The sequence below is a fragment of the Saccostrea echinata genome, unplaced genomic scaffold (genome assembly GCF_033153115.1).
Source record: "Saccostrea echinata isolate AGI-Se365-2 ecotype Australia unplaced genomic scaffold, CSIRO_AGI_Sech_v1 ptg000006l, whole genome shotgun sequence".
NCBI lineage: Eukaryota > Metazoa > Mollusca > Bivalvia > Ostreida > Ostreidae > Saccostrea > Saccostrea echinata.
Genome location: NW_026889755.1, coordinates 1,532,893 through 1,551,672, shown reverse-complemented (window position 1 = coordinate 1,551,672; position 18,780 = coordinate 1,532,893). Strand labels below are relative to the sequence as shown.

Genomic DNA, 18,780 nt, shown 5'->3' with positions numbered 1-18,780 from the left:
CATGGCAACCATTGCCAACCTATAAGAAATATCATATTTCGTCCTTGGTATATGTTACATAGATCTCCTGTCTATTGTTTGCTTGCATTTCAACTTATAATTGTTTTTATTCTTAAGTGTATGACTTTACAAAATTAAATGAACAAAATTATTACTTTTGAATACTTTGTTTCCATAGTAACGTATGTTACAGATGATTTACCAAACATGTTTATCATGCATTTAAGACACCAGGCCTTCAATTTTCAGAAACAGTCATTGCCACTTGTTTGCTTTGCTGCAAACGTTAACTGTGGGACTCTGAAGATGTTTTAAAATGCCATTTTTCAAACTTTAGGACATGTTGCTATGGTAACCATGACACGTAGCAACCAATTTTTGCCTGATTTGAGTTAACGGTATCAAAGACTTTTATCATAGAGAGAAATTCTGAGACTATGCGTGCCACAGCTCCTATATAAAAGTTCAAGTCATTACAGAGAATGGCTCTTAACCCCCGTGCTAAATAACTAGCTATTTATACCACCCAAAAACGACAAGATTTAGCTTATATTATGTTTTGAATGATTCCATTCTTTTCTTGGACCTGAAATTAAACTTTAAAGATAGATATTAAGAAATCATTATTTCTAAAGTTCACGTCATACAGCTTACTATGACGTCATATTGTAAAGGCAAGTAGGATTTTCTGGGTGTAGCCTTAACATACCCGCGGGACTTTGAGTTTGATTACTGTTCGTTATCTCCACTGTTGAATTTGTAATGCTTTGATGAGGTCCGTACGTCTCTGAAATCAATTTCTAATTATTCGCAAGGCCAGTCTAAATTGTCTCAATAATTTCTTAACACGAGTCAGAAATAAATAAATAAATAAATCAAAAGTTAGACTTTTTATAAAAAAAAAATAGAGGCACATGTATTTCAAAATTCGTCATATAATATTATGTATTTAAAAAAATCATTTTTTTCTACCTATCTACATTTTACATGTAACTCAATGCAGATTGATATATATTGAAATTCAACTTATTTGAAATGAATCTCGACCAAGGTCCAGTTGTAACGTTTCTTAAAACTTAATGAGGAATTAGACTGTGTCACAATACTAGTACTAGTTATAATCTAAATCTGACTGTGTGTATGCAAATCAATATCAAAATATCTCAAACAAAATTAATCGTTGGGATTAATTAAATAACTATTTATTTGATTTAAATCCTGTACCTCTGCTTTTGTCTAAGAGCATTTACCAGTAAAAGATTGTCAGAAAGACGAAAGGCTTGTTTAAAGTATCTATAAATGGATATTTTAAAAGTTCGTTCTTGACTTCCATAGCGAAAGACCCCTCATACCTGTTAGACAGGTGTTCCACCCTTAATGCTTAGTAAATTTCATTTTGCTTGAATATCTATTGTCTACCTTTTATGTATTATTTAGACGTGGGAAAAAAATAAAACAACATACTTACCGTACCCCAAAATATGAATGAGTCTTGATAAGAAACAAAGTATCCACAGAAGAAAATTACTCTGATGATTCATTTTCCAAAGATGTATGAAAATTCTTAAACTCAGCAATGAATATTCTACTTCCATAGACCAGGAAGTTAATTATTAATCATTACTAAACATGGTATGGAAAAGTGTATCAGAAATAGCTAATTATTGTAAAATATTTTAATACAGAAAGGAGTTCCGATTTGTTTTTAGCCTATTTTTGCTTGAACGCATTGTTTATATTTGTGCCATTCTGAAAAAAAAAAAATATGCAAGTTTAAAATTTGAATCTCAACACATTGGAATATATGTTTAATAAAATGTCTTACATATCTCTCGAATTACCTAAATTAATACACTGTCATTGTCTGTGGAGATTTGATTTCGTAGTTGAAGAAATGTAGGTAAACTGACCAAATCATTTTTACATGTAGGGTATATGAATTCTTTGGTATCTTCATACCTCAAAAACAACAAAAAATAATTTAAACATATAATCCTTATTGTAGGTGGTATTTAAGTGAAATTTCTTCGTACAGTGTGTTTACATTTTGTAGTGTTTATATCAAAGTTACAAATCCTTAACAATTCTGGAGAAAAATCGATTAAAAACAAAAACATGTTTCATGTTTCATGTCGGTATTATATAAAGTGGTGCTCTATTTTTTTAAATGCACTAATTTTAAGTTGTAAAGCTTTTGACGTGATATTTCTATTTTTATTTCTTGTTTGTAGTCTGTCACCTTTGTTTCCGTAATTTTAATATTTTAAATCGAATATGTAAACGTTTCACAACTTTAGAATGTTTAATTTGTAGAATTGTTTTATTTTCTAAATTGCCAAATTAGGATGAGAACAAATAAATATTAGCACAATGAAAGACAACATTTCACAGCTTAATAGTTGTCAGCTTTGATATTTAGATTCATAAGTACTATATACTCTACAGTGTTCATTCATTTTCGTTATGCACTTAGAATACTCTTCACGAGTACCACTTTGTATGAGCAAGAATCCGTTGTCTGTTATACTCATTGTATAATTATGCGTTTATTTTATATTGTAGACAAAAATCGCGTGATATTTTGTCACATACATTTTTTCACATCACTTAATGCTAATATTTTTTTTTATGAAAGCTAATGTAGCATACGGTGTCTCTATTCATTTCGTAGTTTAATTTGTTTGACACTATATATCGTACTTAATAAAATCCTTTATTATAATAATGAATTTGGCTGGTAAAAAGTATGTACAATAATACAAGAAATATTCCACATGTCACTCAAATACCAAATATGCAATACATTTTCCTGTTTACGTCTGATGATATCAGAAATTATACCTTTACTCGAATGACTTTAATGGTACATTCTACACACGAACTATATTATTACATGTACATGTAAGTGATATAAAAAAACGCTACAAATGAGATATTTGCATTCTTAGACATATTTTTCACGAAAGACATTGTATCTCTTGCTTATCATTTTTTGTGAGTAGTAATAGGAATCCGGGAAAGTCATTCCAGTTGTCATTTCTGAATATATGTTGACTTTTATAGTATTTAATGTCTGTATTTAGGAAAGAATTTCTAATTAATAATGTTATTGCTCTTAAAAAGTATATTTAGTTTTTTTTTTTCTGATTAAGAAATAATGTTCTCAAAATCAAGGCTTGAGCTTTTAGGTTCGATGGGGTTTCTATATAATTTACTCCGTAAATGGCAGATGACCAATGCATTTTAGCACCAGTTGCAATAAATCAAAACAACAAATTCAGGGTAAACACATTAATTATTCTAAAAGGAAACATTATTTGAGTTTTGAGCTTTCTCTGCTTGAGGTAGTTATATAGATACTACACATTAAAGTGATCATATAAACATTTCTGTTTTGCACTTAGAAATGCTCTTCAAGATTATCTCCTTGTAAACAGGGAGAATCAGTTGTCTATTATTCTGCTTTCAAAATCTGTGTTTCAATGTCCTAGAAAAAAAATGATGTGTTATTTTAATGTTGTACAATTTATGCCTAAATGTATATTTTTCTTGAGCTGAAATGATACCTGTTTGGCTTAATGTAAATGTCCTAGAAAGGAAAATGATTTGATATTATGATTTTCCCTACAATTTATGCCTACCTGTATATATTTTTTTCAAGCTGATTCGATAACTGTGCTGCTTAATACCATTCTTTACATGTTTTTATCATTAATTTAACCATACAAAATTGTTCAGAATTGCATTACTGATGTTTTAAGAGACCTGTTTTGTTAAATGTCCTATATTTGATTTCGGTTAAACAAAACACTCTTGCTTTATCCAATAGCTTTCGGGTTACTAATAATTACCATTCATGCAATATAGTTCCTTCTTTGCTTCTGATAATATGATAACAATGAGGATTAGATACTGTGATTAATCTTTTAAAAAATCCTGTAAACATTATAAAACATAAACAAGGCAAAAACAGGTATCTTATAATAAAAATAAAGTACCAACTACTTGATAAAGAGCTGTTGAAAATAATTGAGAAGATTAATTCGTTTATGATTTAACAAAAACTTTACAACGAAAGAGGGTTTTAAATCAGCACAAAATGTTAACTGCTCAATATCAAGTTTGCAACCAATTAAATGTAACGGTAGTAAGTATAAACTTTTATTATCGGTTTACTTAGTATTTTATTTACAAAACAAATACTTCAAATGCTTTACATTTGCCACACATAAGTGAACATAAGGATATATAATTTTTTTTTTGTTTTTTTTGCATAGCATATGGACAGGAATTTATCAAAACTTCGTATATTTACTCCTTATCTATCATCCCAGCTTCATTCAAAAATATAAGAGCTTAAACTTTTCATGACTTGGGTAATTTTCTGCATCCTGGATATAAAATATGCCTCTCCTAAGTGGAGGTCGCCTAACAGTGAGGTTGCATATGAAAAGTGCATAAGGAGTTATTTTGTCGGCACAAATAACTTCCACACATTTTAGATACATTTTCTCCATCACATTTTATATCAATAAAAATCACAACATGTACAATCTTGAAAATTAGGATTTTACTAGTTGGAAAGGAGGGGTAGGTTCAAAATCTATTTATAAAACAGTTACGCCATTAAATAATGTCTTTCAAGGTTAACAATAATATTTGAACATGTGATATAAGCCGTCAATGCGTTTTCTTGAAGCATAATATTTTACAATGTTGATTAGCTCACCTAAGTTGAAAGCTTTTCTGATCTCGTTTTGTCCGTAGTCTGTTTAGCTGTCTATCCGTCTGTAAACTATTAACATTTTCGACTTCTTCTCACTCAAGAACCGCTGAACCAATTTCAAACAATCTTGTTTCAAAATTTCCCTGGGTAAAGGGGATTCAAGTTTGGCCACACCCTTTTTTCAAGGGGAAAAATTAAAAATTGGTGAAAATTTAATAACATCTTTTAAATATCTTCTCCTCAAGAACCACAGTGCTATAGAAGATGAAACTTGTATGAAAGCTTCATTGCATGACCTCAGGAATAAGGTGGGGCCAAATGAGCAATCAAACTTTTACACAGAAATATATAGGAAATTGATTTCATTAGTCTATTGCAATTGGCTCGCGAAAAAGCCTCCCTCTCAAGAAGAGCAAATCCATGATTAATCATATTTATATGGAAGCATCTCAGGTAATGTAGATTTAAGTTTGTTCAAATCATTACCCCTGGCGATAAGATGGGGCAATAATTAGCCACCAAATTTTTATAAATGAATATATAGGAAAATATTTTTAAAATCTTATTCTCGATAACAGCAAAGCCCTGTTTAGTCATATTTATATGGAAGCATCCTCAGGTAGTATAGATTCAAGTTTGATTAATTTATGACCCCAGGGATAAGATGAGGTCAGAATGGGCCATTTATGTATTACATAGAAATATAGAAAATTTCTTTAAAAATTTTCTTTTCAAGAACAGCATAACCATGATTAAACTCATTGATATGGAAGCATTCTCGGGTAGTGAAGATTCAAGTTGTATTCCACCATATTTCAAGTTAAAGACTACACCTTGTATTTTCTACAAATATACATCGACTATTGCTTCCAAACTTTTTAACTACAAGGAAATTTTACAGGGCCTGGATATCGAATATCTGAAACATAATCCTCCATCGTATTCATGTTCTTCTTCACCCTATAACTATAGTCCTGCTGGACACGTTATTACTGGTGACGTAAATATAGTTAATAATGAGGGCATTAGATCACTAATTTTAAAAGGTCATAAATATAGGGAACCCCGATCCGTCAACTGGCGTCGGAATTTCATAAATATTATGGATTCTGTAGAGGATTACGCCAGGCGATGGGTCAGACATGAAAAAAAAAAAGACCTTGACACTTTATCAGAATGGATTAAATGTATCAGATGTATGTTAAAATCGCGCATTAAAAGATTGAGGGGCTATATGAAAACCATCTATCCTTCTGTATTCAATAATCCAGAAGTGAAAAAAGAATTAGATAGATTACATGATCAGTACGTACTGGTCCCTGCTGACAAAGCAGGTAACAACATTGTTTTTGTTTGTAAGGCTCATTATTAGTCCCCTACCGGTGAAACCGGAGGGGACTATAGGTTTCCTCTGCGTCTGTCCGTCCGTCTGTCTGTCTGTATGTCCGTCTGTCTAGCTGTCTGTCTGTCTGTCCCTCTGTCTGTCTGTCTGTCCCTCTGTCTGTCTGTCAGTCTGTCCCACTTGGTTTTCCGCACTTTTTTCCTAAACGCTTGCAGATATTGAGCTGATTTTTGGTATGTGAGTGTTTCTTGATGAGTTACAGATCAAGTTTGCATTTCGTTTCGCTTCATTGATTTTTGACGTAATTACGGCCTTTTCAATTTTAAGGGGTTTTCCGCAACTTTCTTCTAAACGCTTTCAGATATTGAGCTGATTTTTGGTATGTGACTTTACCTTGATTAGTTAAAGATCAAGTTTGCATTTCGTCCTGCTTCATTGATTTTTGACGGAATTGTGGCATTTTCAATTCTTAACGGGAACCAGATTACACTTGCCGGTAGGGGACTATTATTGCTAATGCAATACTCTCAGAATTCTTGTATTAAATGTATTTTAGAGGAACTTTGATTTAATTCTACAAGTGGTAATCCGAATTATACTCTCAGTTCCCTTTCTAAGGAAGACATTCTTCAAAATCATATGTCAGTTTTGAATATTTTTAGTCCCCTACCGGTGAAACCGGAGGGGACTATATGTTTTCTCTGAGTCTGTCCGTCCGTCTGTCTGTCTGTCCCTCTGTCTGTCCCTCTGTCTGTCTGTCCCACTTGGTTTTCCGCACTTTTTTCCTAAACGCTTGCAGATATTGAGCTGATTTTTAGTATGTGAGTGTACCTTGATGAGTTACAGATCAAGTTTGAATTTCGTTCCGCTTCATTGATTTTTGACGGAATTATTGCCTTTTCAATTATAAAGGGATTTCCGCAATTTTCCTCCAAAAGCTTTCAGATATTGAGCTGATTTTTGGTATATGACTTTACCTTGGTTAGTTATAGATGAAGTTTGCATTTCGTTCCACTTCATTGATTTTTGGATGGAATTATAACATTTTCAATTCTTAACGGGACCCAGATTACACTTGCCGGTAGGGGACTAGTATTGCTAATGCAATACTCTTAGAATGCTTGTTAATATTGCAAACAACCAAAATGAATTTGAATTACCATATCTATATTGGATTCCAAAACTTCATAAAAATCCTTACAAACAAAGATACATAGCGGTTCCAGTAAATGTTCAACCAAGCCTCTTGTCGCCCGCGAGGCGCAGTGGTTAGAGTGTTTGCTCTAGAGTCGCGAGGTAAGGAGTTGATCCCAACATCGTGGGTTCGAATCCCACTGTGGGACGTGAAGACCGGTCCTTCGGATGAGACCGTATAATCCGAGGTTCCGTGTCGCAATAGGTGTTGGCACGAAAAAGACCCTTCACTGCTCAATCGCCGTAAGCGCCGAGCATAAGACAAAATTTGGAGCTCTCCACCGGCAAGTGGTGGCGTGAAAATTCTCGAGAGGGACCATAAAACAACATACAAACAAAACCATTAATATTATAAAGATATTAAGAGTAGTGAAAGAAAAACTTCAAGAGTACTGTGCAGCAATTTAAGTGGGGTAATTCAGATGTGGATACTTAAAAATTCCAAGGAACTTTTGGAAAATTTGAAATCATAAGATTTTACCAAAATCAACAGCTTAAAAAATTACGACTTTTCAACTTTATACAACCATTCCCCACAATAAATTAAAGTCCAGGCTGTTTGATATCATTGACAGATGCTTTAAAAAAAATGGAACTCTTAAATTTACTTACCTTGTCATTGGTCATTTGCAAAATTATTTTGTTAAAACATTCTGATTGTACACACAAGTACTCAGAAGTTGACATTTAAAAGATGCTTGAGTTTCTGATTGACAATATCTATGTGGTTTTTGGAGACCAGGTCTTCCAACAATCTATTGGAATTTCCATGGGTACCAATTGCGCCCCGTTATTAGCAGACCTTTTTTTGTATTCATATGAAGCAGAATTTTTCCAAAATCTTATACCTGAAAAGAAGAAAACACTTGCTGTGGCCTTTAACTCGACATTTAGATATATCGATGAAGCATCGTCAATTAACAGTGGTTATTTCCATTCTTATACCGATACGATATGTCCCGGTGAGCTTGAGTTAAAAGATACCACAAAGTCTGACACATCTGTTTCATATTTTGATACCGGTCCTTCGGATGAGACCGTATAAACCGAGGTCCCTTGTCGCAGTAGGTGTGGCACGAAAAAGATCCCTCACTGCTCAATGGCCGTAAGTGCCGAGTATAGGACAAAATTTGCAGCTCTCCACCGGCAAGTGGTGGCGTCTCCATAAGAGTTAAAATTTCTGGAGAGGGACGTTAAACAACGTACAAACAAACATATTTTGATATTTTACTTGAAAAAGACGTTAATGATAATCTAACAACTTCCCTTACTTATGCAGCAATATACCTTCAAGACCTGGATAGGGTTTATATCTCTCAGTTGATTCGATACGCAAGAGCATGCTCTACGTATGTGCAATTTCTAAAACGAGGTAAATTATTGACAAACAAGTTGATGAAACATGAATATCAGCAGTCTCGTTTAAAGTCATCATTTCATAGCGCATGTGAGTTAAGGCTAGGTATAGGCGTTTCTATGCAAATGAGCTAATAAAAACGTGCAAGAGGTATATTTATTATTCAAAGAATGTTTTGATTTATTTTCTTATGCATACTTAGTACCCACGATATGTTATAGCCAGTACATATTATGACGTCATATTATGACGTCATTGATCTTACCTACTGGTGATAATATAACACATCAACAAAACAGCTTCGGCGCAAGGGATTACCCTACTTATTTTTACATAAAAATTGTATAATGCTAAGAAGAATATTCTGTAGATTAATAAAATTGCTGCACAAATCCTAGGCATTTTCTCATTTGATCGGAATTTGAGGAAACTTATACCGGACTGTACATTTTTACCCTGATTCAACTTAAAACTTTACAAATATAAATTATACAACTGAGCTGTTGATGTTTGTGCAGCAATATCAGCAAACGTTGGAATATTTTGCTTCTAAATTTACTTTGTTTCAGTTAAATAAAATAGAGCATTTTTGTTGATGTCCATTATAATCTTGTGTAGTAAAGAACAATGACGTCATAATATGACGTCATAATGCGTACTGGCTATCTCATGTCGTGGGTACCAAGTATGTATTAGACAATAAGTTTTAACTTTCTCTATATGATAGATATAGTCCTTAGGCGTTTTGATTAGTTTATTTGCATAGAAATGCCTAACCTTGCCTTAACTCACCTGCGAGGTTCTATGGTCGATACAATGACCTTGTCAGCAAATACAATTTATCATTGTGTCAAATGTTGACTGACGTTTTTCATACTAATTTTTAGGCCATTATTTTCCGATCACGACAAGGAGCACGCAGTCAAACACGTGTTGCGGGGTCACGGTCTTGTTTTTGTGTAATTAAAACAAAACTGGTTTGGTCTTATAATTTCATCATGGATACAACAACACCCCCCCCCCCCCTAGAAAATAGAAAAACACACTCACAACACTCATACAAAATAATAAACATAGACAAACATAAAACGTAAATACATTTAAACATTAACGAAAAGTAAGGATTATTATGAGATTATTACGACTACCAGTAGATCGTTACAAATATTTAACAAGTAAATGAATTACAAGATCAATGTACATCTTACCAGGCATCCAGTATTAAAATCAGAAATAAATTATATACATCGATTGAATCGGTCTGAAGTTGAACAGATATTATGCGATCTGCTACCGTAAAGGCCGAAAAGCTTGGGGTTGGGAATATATGCACAAGTTAGTATAACATGCATAATAATTAGTTTAGATCCACTGGACCAGAGAAAGAAACTAATGAATGAAAACATCACCGTTAGTGTAAATTGTATTGAAATATATGACCCACTGGTCTAGACTTACTACACGTAGGGGCATAAATTAAAGCATTTTAAACAGTGTAGTTTCAAAGCATTCTTTCATATATAGCTTCCAGGGTCAGTATGGGGTCATAATGGATAATAGTTGTATATACATCATAATGGATAATAGTTGTATATACATGTATGAAAATAAAAAAGGAATCTTTTAAATGTTCTCGGCCGTACAAAGGATTGCATTTGATCGTATTTATAAAAAATCAATTTAAATGTTGGCAAGATTATGCTAAAATCTCGAGTTCAGAGAGTGAAAAGGGTGACAATTAGACGTTAAACTTTAACAAAAAACATTTGGGACACAATTTTGATATATTTTTTCTATGGAATAAGTCGAATGATTACGAAAGCGTCCCCGTGCAGTGTAGAAGCAAATGGGACTTGAAATATTAAAAGAAAGTTACCAGAGAATTTGCAAATCATTATTTAACTTAGAAAAAGATCTCGGGACGATTCTTACATATTTTTCATCGTAAGAACTGTAGATTATTAATATGAATTGTTAAAAATATCTGGCCTCTAGGACCACAATAAGAATTATCACATAAATCTATTAATTTTTCGAAGATCATATTTACAATTTATAGACTTGACCTCAAACCTCGATATGCTCTGAGATTTGTTAAACCTTTATTAATTTCTTTTACTTCCAATTCTATGTCCTATCCTATTTCTAAGCATGTTCCCCTGGATCATATGGTATTGAATGTAAACATTCTTTCTATATATACTCCTGTAATTGGCATCGCGATACTAATAAGTTTACAGGTATGTAAATGTGTCTGGTCTCTATATATACTCCTGTTATTAGCATCGATATGCTAATTAGTTTTGGGAATTTCAATTTAGTTAGATGTGCCATTTTTAGAGTGATACCCCCCAAAACTTCAAGCCCAATTTTTTGCTGATGAAATCCCCCAAAGAAACCCTTTTCCCGGGAATACTTCCCCTTGTGGAGCTTATAATCTTGATATCTGGAAACGTCATCTCTCTATATATACTCCTGTTATTAGCATCGCGATGCTAATAAGTTTGGAGGTATATAAATGTGTCTCGTCTCTATATATATATACTCCTGTTATTGGCATCGCGATGCTAATAAGTTTACAAGTATGTAAATGTGTCTGGTCTCTCTATATATACTCCTGTTATTAGTATCGCGATTACAAATTTATTATTTATTTTTATCTAAATTTTATTTTCAACCATTTAAAATCATGAAATATTGATATTTAACAACTTTTAACGCTTCTGACGTTACGTAAAAAAAACCGTTAATAATTATTAGCATCGCGATGCTAATAACAGGATTATGCCAAATGTGAAAAGTTTACAGACAAACAGCACAATTATAATTATACCATAGTGATTTAAAAAAAAAGATAATAAAATTAACAATAAGATGGCTTTCTCTGACTTTGTACAGTGATTAAAAGCATGCTCTCTCTCTCTCTCTCTCTCTCTCTCTCTCTCTCTCTCTATATATATATATAGTAACAAAAGCCGTTTAGGCGGGTTGTATTTTTTTTCTGCAACAACGCACCATTTAATCTACGAATTAACGTACAAAGTTCCAGAAAACAGGGAGATTTTTGTAATTTCATGATTCTTTAAATATATAACGTTTGCACTACTTCCCAAAACATATTGTATTTTCAATGTAACTTTTAAATTAGTTTCACTGATAATCAGTAAGACACAAGGCTAAAAGCTTGTTTGCTTAATCTTATTTATTCTTGTTTTTTTTTTTTTTTTTTTTTTTTTTAAATTCGCAACAAGCGAGTTTATTGGTCTGCAGAGACGACTAGAAAGGGTTAGAAGATACATAAAATATACATATCGGTTATAGGATATGTCTAGAATTAGGGGATGAAACGTAGTTGATTGACCAATGACCAATGCTGGAAAGTGACGAAATACACCCCAAAGTGAGCAGAAAATATTGCACAATATGTGCATTACGGGATCTGTAGCGGTGTGGTCAAAGACTAAAATATAAAGCCATTACGTTCTGCAGCTACGTACTTACCATAACCAAATGTTTTCATAATTCCCGATGACAATGTCAGTAATATGATAATTATTTTTGCGAAGGAATCCATAATTACATATGGTCAATATATGACAGGAAGTCAGGAACATTCACTTAGATACGGTGTGTCATTTGGCACTATCTAGAATAACTTTGATTTGATTCTTACTTTTTTGTAAACTGTGTCATTTGGCACTATCTAGAATAACTTTGATTTGATTCTTACTTTTTTTGTAAACCATTTTCCTTATAACACAACTTCCTCATACCGCTGTCTAACAATACCATATACTCATTCACGAATGGCTGGCCATGAATGTTGCAGGAAAAACGTCAAAGACAGTGCGGTATTCAATCGTACTTTGCTTGTCTGTTTCCATGAAGTCCAGTAGTTATTATAAAATTTTGTAACCTAGCCTGTTGAACATCTTAAAGAAAGGCTGACTCGATAAATTACGGCCTAATCTCGACAAATTTATTGAGGATAATCTAAACTTAAGAATTTTGAAGTTGTATTTCTTTGCCTTTTGTCCGTATATATTTGACAAATTAACATATCTTTTTGTTAATATGTCTCTTATCGTGAGAAAAAGATTGATAATGGCTGCTTTAGTAGTAACTTCCACTGTCTGAGAAGGAATATATTCACATTTCATCCATTTTGCAACGTGATCTACAAACATACATCCTACCCACCTTTGCACTGGTTTATTTTCTCACCAGCTAGCCATCTGGTGTGCGATTACTTAATCATACAGACTAAACTTTGATAATCTCTATTCTCTACTCTCGTCCCAGCACGTAATGGAGGAATTGGTGAGTGAACCTTATAATTCAGTGGCCTTCTTCACAAAAAATCTTCCGACTAAGATAAAAATTTTACAACTCTGTTATTTATTTTATTTAATTTTTTTTTTCTAAAACACTATTCACAATATATTGCCATGTAGTAGAAATATAAGAATTTTGGTGACTTACTATCCTAGATACTTTTTGTAGAATTGGAAAATGTTTATCTTAGTCGTAAGGTCCACAGCTATATAAAATACTTTTTTTTAAATATTACGATAAATAAACGTTATGTTTTGTCAATCGAATTTTACCGACATCGTTCTGACGTTTCTTTTCGGCACTTACATGTATATTCAGTTCATCCGCATATCTTATGAAACCTTTGACGTGATTCTTTTGATAATTTAACTGCCATTTCGCTATAATACGTCTTGTTTTGAGTTGTTGTATTAGAATTATTTGAATTTTAATGTTATTTCTAAATTCATTCATTTTTGCTTAGAACTTAGTGTGGATGAACTGAAAATGAGTGCCGAAGAGAAACGTCATAATGACATCGGTATATAATTCTTGCGACGATAGACGATATCCAACATTGTGCTTACATGTATACTAAGGACCCCTCTATGCACTAAAGGAAAAGATTTTTTGAACATTGAGAAATTTACCGTTTGTAAAGAGGTAAATATTGAGCATTTACAACATAGGGTGCATTTTCCCCCAGAAAAAAAAAAATGTTCAAAGACAATGAAGTACCGATGAACAGAAGTCACTGTTGTTTACTGAAGTAAGCAAAATAGCTGCAAATAAAGTCTTCAATCTATTTTGTTTTTGTCCTTTTAAAGTGTTATGAATGCTTGATGGTACATTTCAATTTGTTTTATTCTAGATCAAACGGCAGATTATTGCCATAAAAAAATGAATCTCTTTGGTGTGCAGTGTATAGAGGGCTCTTAATATTTTAGATTGATTGATTGATTGTATGTTGTTTTACGTCCCATTCGAGAATTTTTCACTCATATAGAGACGTCACCATATACCGGTGAAGGGCTTCAAATTTTGACCTTTACTCGGCACTCAGGGCCATTGAGCAGTGAGGGATCTTTATCGTGCCAACGCCTGCCTTGACACGGGGCCTTGGTTTTTAAGGTCTCATCCGAAGGACCCGCAACTTTCACTTCAAGTGCCGAGCGCATGGCAAAGGAACAGTTGCTACCTATTTTTTATCGACTTAGGTCTGTTGCGGCCGAGATTCGAACTCACGACCTCCCGATCACGGAGGGAGCGCTCTACCGACTGAGCTACCGTGAACGGTTTAATATTTTAGAAAATACTGCACATATCTGAATGAAATTTTAAGACATAAGACAAAATAGAGGTATTGGTATAAAGTTCGTTGATAACATTCGATTATTAAACATTTTATAGCAGTTTGAGGTGTTACTTTTGGATCAACACTCGTAAAAGGAAGAAATTTGAACATCATAAAAGCTCTACAATTTCTTAAAATGCGACAGATATGATATATGCATCATTTACAATCAGAATAGTCCAAAAATATATACCAATCCATGCATTCGGATTTTTTTTTTTTTGATTTTTTGATTTTTTAATTTTTTATAGAATATGCCCTTAATATCCGAAGATTTTAGTTTTATAAGATATAGACAAAAATATTCGTGTTTTGTTTTGGAAGTAATTTTATTTTATTTATGGAACACTCCATTGTCATTGCTTATAGATCTAGAAAAATCGACAAGATAATTTTAAGTACAGGTCGGAAAATTCATCAAATTCTTATTTCATGTAAAAAAAAAAAGTACAATAAAACCCTGTATTGTAAGAAAAACATAACAGAGAAGATAGTGTTCTGTTATAAATACTTGATATAGATCCCACATTAAGAATAGTCGCTATAGCTTTCATTTTACAGTCAATTTCAAATTCAGTGAAAAGTGTGTTTCTACGCATAAAACCTCTAACTTGCAATTAAGTAAGGAAAACAGGAATACCTTTCAAATAAATAAAAATGTTTATACTGCAAAAATCAATCTATTCTTTATTGCAAAGCATTTAATTAAAGTAGTAGCCAGCTAGCCATTATAAAATAACATTTACAATATGCACTAGAACTATTACTAACACATTGCTAATTATTGAATTAAAAATAATAAGATTTATAATTTAATCATGGTCATTATTATTTCAATAATGTGAAATCCAAGGATTATAAAAGTGATGACAAATAATTGTTTAATAGCGCAATTCATTCAACTCAAAAAAACAAAACAAAACAAAACAAAACATAAACAACATTTAGTGTCTGTTGAGATTTCCTTGTTTAGGCTAACAGTTTGCGTAGACACAGTCGTTTTGAATGTATTCTGCAACAGCATCACAACAAAGCTGGTATTCATCCTGAAACACACAAATAAAGAACGGATCCATTCAGCATTTAATATTGGCAAGCAATATATATGATAACGAAATTGCTAGTGAAGGTTATAGAAAGTGAAATACATGTACATTTAATTTATTCAATGTAGCTCAAGTTCAAATAAATCCAGACAGATGTCAGTCATTATCTTGCTTGTAAGAAAAAGACACGGACTATAGATATCTTATACTTAATATCGCGAAATAACTTAAGAATTCCAATTCAAAAAAATCAATATAAATCCGGATATGGACTATTAATGAAGAGTTTTAACATGTATTTCAGTAATATAAAACTATAACATAGATATTTTATTTTGGAATTGGTGCTTCTCGCGAAATAACGCAATAATAAATTCCTTATGTTTATTTAGGAATTCACAGCATGTCAAAATTAGTAAAAATTCACTGTGATGATCATTTTATACACGGGCCAAAATTGACTGCATAATTTCTGAAACCATTTATAATTCAGAAGAACAGAATTTCAGATACACAGACCAAAGTGGACACAAACTCCTGTCTACGAATCTGAAGTTGTCGTGTGATGGTGAAGATGTCCACTTCCTGGTCCATAGAGAGTTGTTCCAGAGCGTTATAGACCACACAGAATGCTCCACAACGTGTGGCACCATCACTATCAAGATATAATTATAAAATTAAAAATACTGGTTACTTTTTGTGAAAAAAAAAAACTTTATAAGATTTCATGGTGACATATTTTTGTATGCAACTATTTAGCTTATTTTTTTTTTAATTGATATTTCCCAAAAAAAGAGCCTGTCACATATTTTAAGCGATACATAAGCAGCGAACTGCTTTAAATCCTGCGTACATGCTACTGTTTTACATTACCTGGACAAAATGAGAAGTTTTCCCTTATAATTGATTTTTTCGGATTTTGCTTCTTTAACAACATCCAGAAGAGCTCTTTTGTTCACTGTCTTTTTACCTTCTTTCCATGTCTTACATTCTAGTACAGTTATCCTTGTGTCATTAAATCCCTGAATTAAATAAATGCGTTTTTAATAAATATACATGTACATGAATTATGATTAATGCCAATACAGGTGTATTTATGTTTGAATAGGACATTCGGCGTCCTCAATGCTCACCTATGTCAACTTTCACTTCTTAACAAAAAAGCAAGTACATAAATGAAAACCTCTTACTTTTCCAGATTAGATGTAAGCTCTCCGTACACTTTTGATTAAGGTAAAATAAGGCTTAATGTCAATTTTACAAATGTTGGACTGAAATTTAGTTATCATCTTTTACATATTGTGTCCCAGTCCAGTCCCTGAAGTATTGCTTTGAACGAATATTGATCTTCAATACATGGAGATGCATCATATCAACATCATATAAATGTAAATAATTGTAACCCTACTTTCTTGAAGATATGTTCTTTTTACTGTTTTTGTGTGTGTGTGGGGGGGGGGGGGAGGTATATATAACCATGCTTAACCTTTGTCTACTATATGTGCCATTGCCAGGAGCGACAAGAACAAAATGTAGCGACATACTTGGAAATGCTCAAATATTGAATAAATAATTGAAGCCTCTCTGTCTTCTGAAAAGAATTTTAAAAACAAATTTATCCCTACATAATCACTTTATTGTGGTATCACCCATACAAAGTGGACTCTATTCAACTTTTCTTCTTGCATATTTTATTGCCGTGCTTGTATACACGTATTACTACTTATAATTATATCTGGTGCTTTTGTGAAAAAAATTATTCAGATTTTTCTCCTGTACGTTATAATAATTAAATCTGATCCATAATTGTGTTTTCCTATAGCCCTTGGGGTCATGATCTACATACCAAATGCGTCTTCGCCAAAAAAGAATGATAATTGCCTGTAAATATGACAGAAAGTGATCCTGCTATACTTTCTGAAAAATAATTTAATTTAAAAATTCCTTTGCAATTCCTATGCTTTTTTACTGCCCAAACCTTGTCCCATGGCCCATACACTTTTCAAACATGGTTTTAAACTATATAGTGATGCTTTCATATAAAATCGACTTATCTGTTTCTGTTCATCTTGTGTAGAATGATATCAAAAATTACTTAATAAAACATTGCCTCATGAAGTGTGGCCTCATCCTAACCCCAAAGATCATGATATCAGTGTTACATGTGGATGCTTGCATACGTTCAATATAATATGACTATGACCCTGTTGATCTTAATGGGAGGGTCTTTTGAAAAGCAATTTCTTGAATATTACTATCATAGAATTTTGATCCTCATTTATTATTCCAGTCTTGATAAAGGGTCGTTATCCTGACTAGATCTTTCGAATTCTAAACTACCAGATTGCTGACAATAATATGAGTAGTTCTGGTCATGTTAATCCTGGGGAGAAGATTTTTAAAGACATTTGATCCTTAAATTTGGCCATGCACTACCGTACTCTAGCCTTGACTAAGAGCTCCAAAGGGTCACAGTTTCAAGAAATTTGAATCAGCAATAAAAATGAAAATGCTTTGATATGATTCATTTGATTTTGACATTCCATTTAAGAAGATTTTTCCCTCTAAATGAACCGATGTTAAACTACTTCTTCTTACAAGTGCTTAAAATTTTAACACATTTGTATCTACACTATATAAGTAATCTTTCAACTACATTTTGCAATTTTTAGTGAAGAGGTTGTGAAATGAAACCCATCCCCCATTCTTTTTTTATTATTTCCCCGAAAAGACGGTTTAACTCATCATTTGATCAACTTGATTCTCCTTTATCTTAGGATGCTTTGTGGCAAGTGTAGTTGAAATTATTCCCGGGGTTGTTGAAAAATTTAAAATGTATAACGTTATCGCCAATATAGAATTCAGTGCTAAATTCTTCAATCAGGAATACTCACCTTGGAGGTTGGATGAGATACGCTAAAAAAGTGTGTATAAAATTTTCAAATACACCTTACCTTTGGCTGAAGATCGATACGTCTTGTCGACAAATTTGCTGAACTTGTTGAAGCAGTCAATTTAAGTGTAAAGTATCCAACAGTCTTATGATCAGTTTTCGAAGGAACCCAAAGAGAAGACTTAAACATGTGAGAAAAGAAATTATGTAGTATAAAGAAGTCAAAATTAACTTAAATGTTGTGAAAGATATAGTAACTACAATCTTTTTACTAAGTATTTATATCCATCTAGTATTTGTTGTGTCTTCGTATCTATCAAATCATTAAAAGTACAACTGAATCGAGACACATCATTCTAACTTATTTTTTTTCTTGAATAATAACGGATCTTACGGATTTTAAATCCTTCAATGGACACAGAAAAACAACCACACTGACATCAAAATCCTTGATGAGTCTAAGGAAGTCTTCAGCGTAGTCAGGAAGTGGGTACTGAGCGCTTATCAGACTATCGTTTTCTGTGAAAGACTAGAAGGCAAATTGAATTTTTTTA

General features: G+C 32.6%; 1 protein-coding gene across 1 annotated transcript in view; it reads right to left on the bottom strand.

Annotated features, from left to right (window-relative positions):
• Positions 1-18,780, bottom strand: part of LOC133180136 (uncharacterized) — a 69,463-nt gene that overhangs the window by 9,467 nt on the left and 41,216 nt on the right. Inside the window, exons 29-33 of the mRNA XM_061314711.1 lie at positions 18,621-18,755; positions 18,288-18,407; positions 16,207-16,355; positions 15,853-15,988; positions 15,267-15,333 (exon numbers count right to left, since the gene is read on the bottom strand). Coding sequence (XP_061170695.1) covers positions 15,267-15,333; positions 15,853-15,988; positions 16,207-16,355; positions 18,288-18,407; positions 18,621-18,755 — 607 coding nt within the window. The remainder of the gene's footprint in view (positions 1-15,266; positions 15,334-15,852; positions 15,989-16,206; positions 16,356-18,287; positions 18,408-18,620; positions 18,756-18,780) is intronic.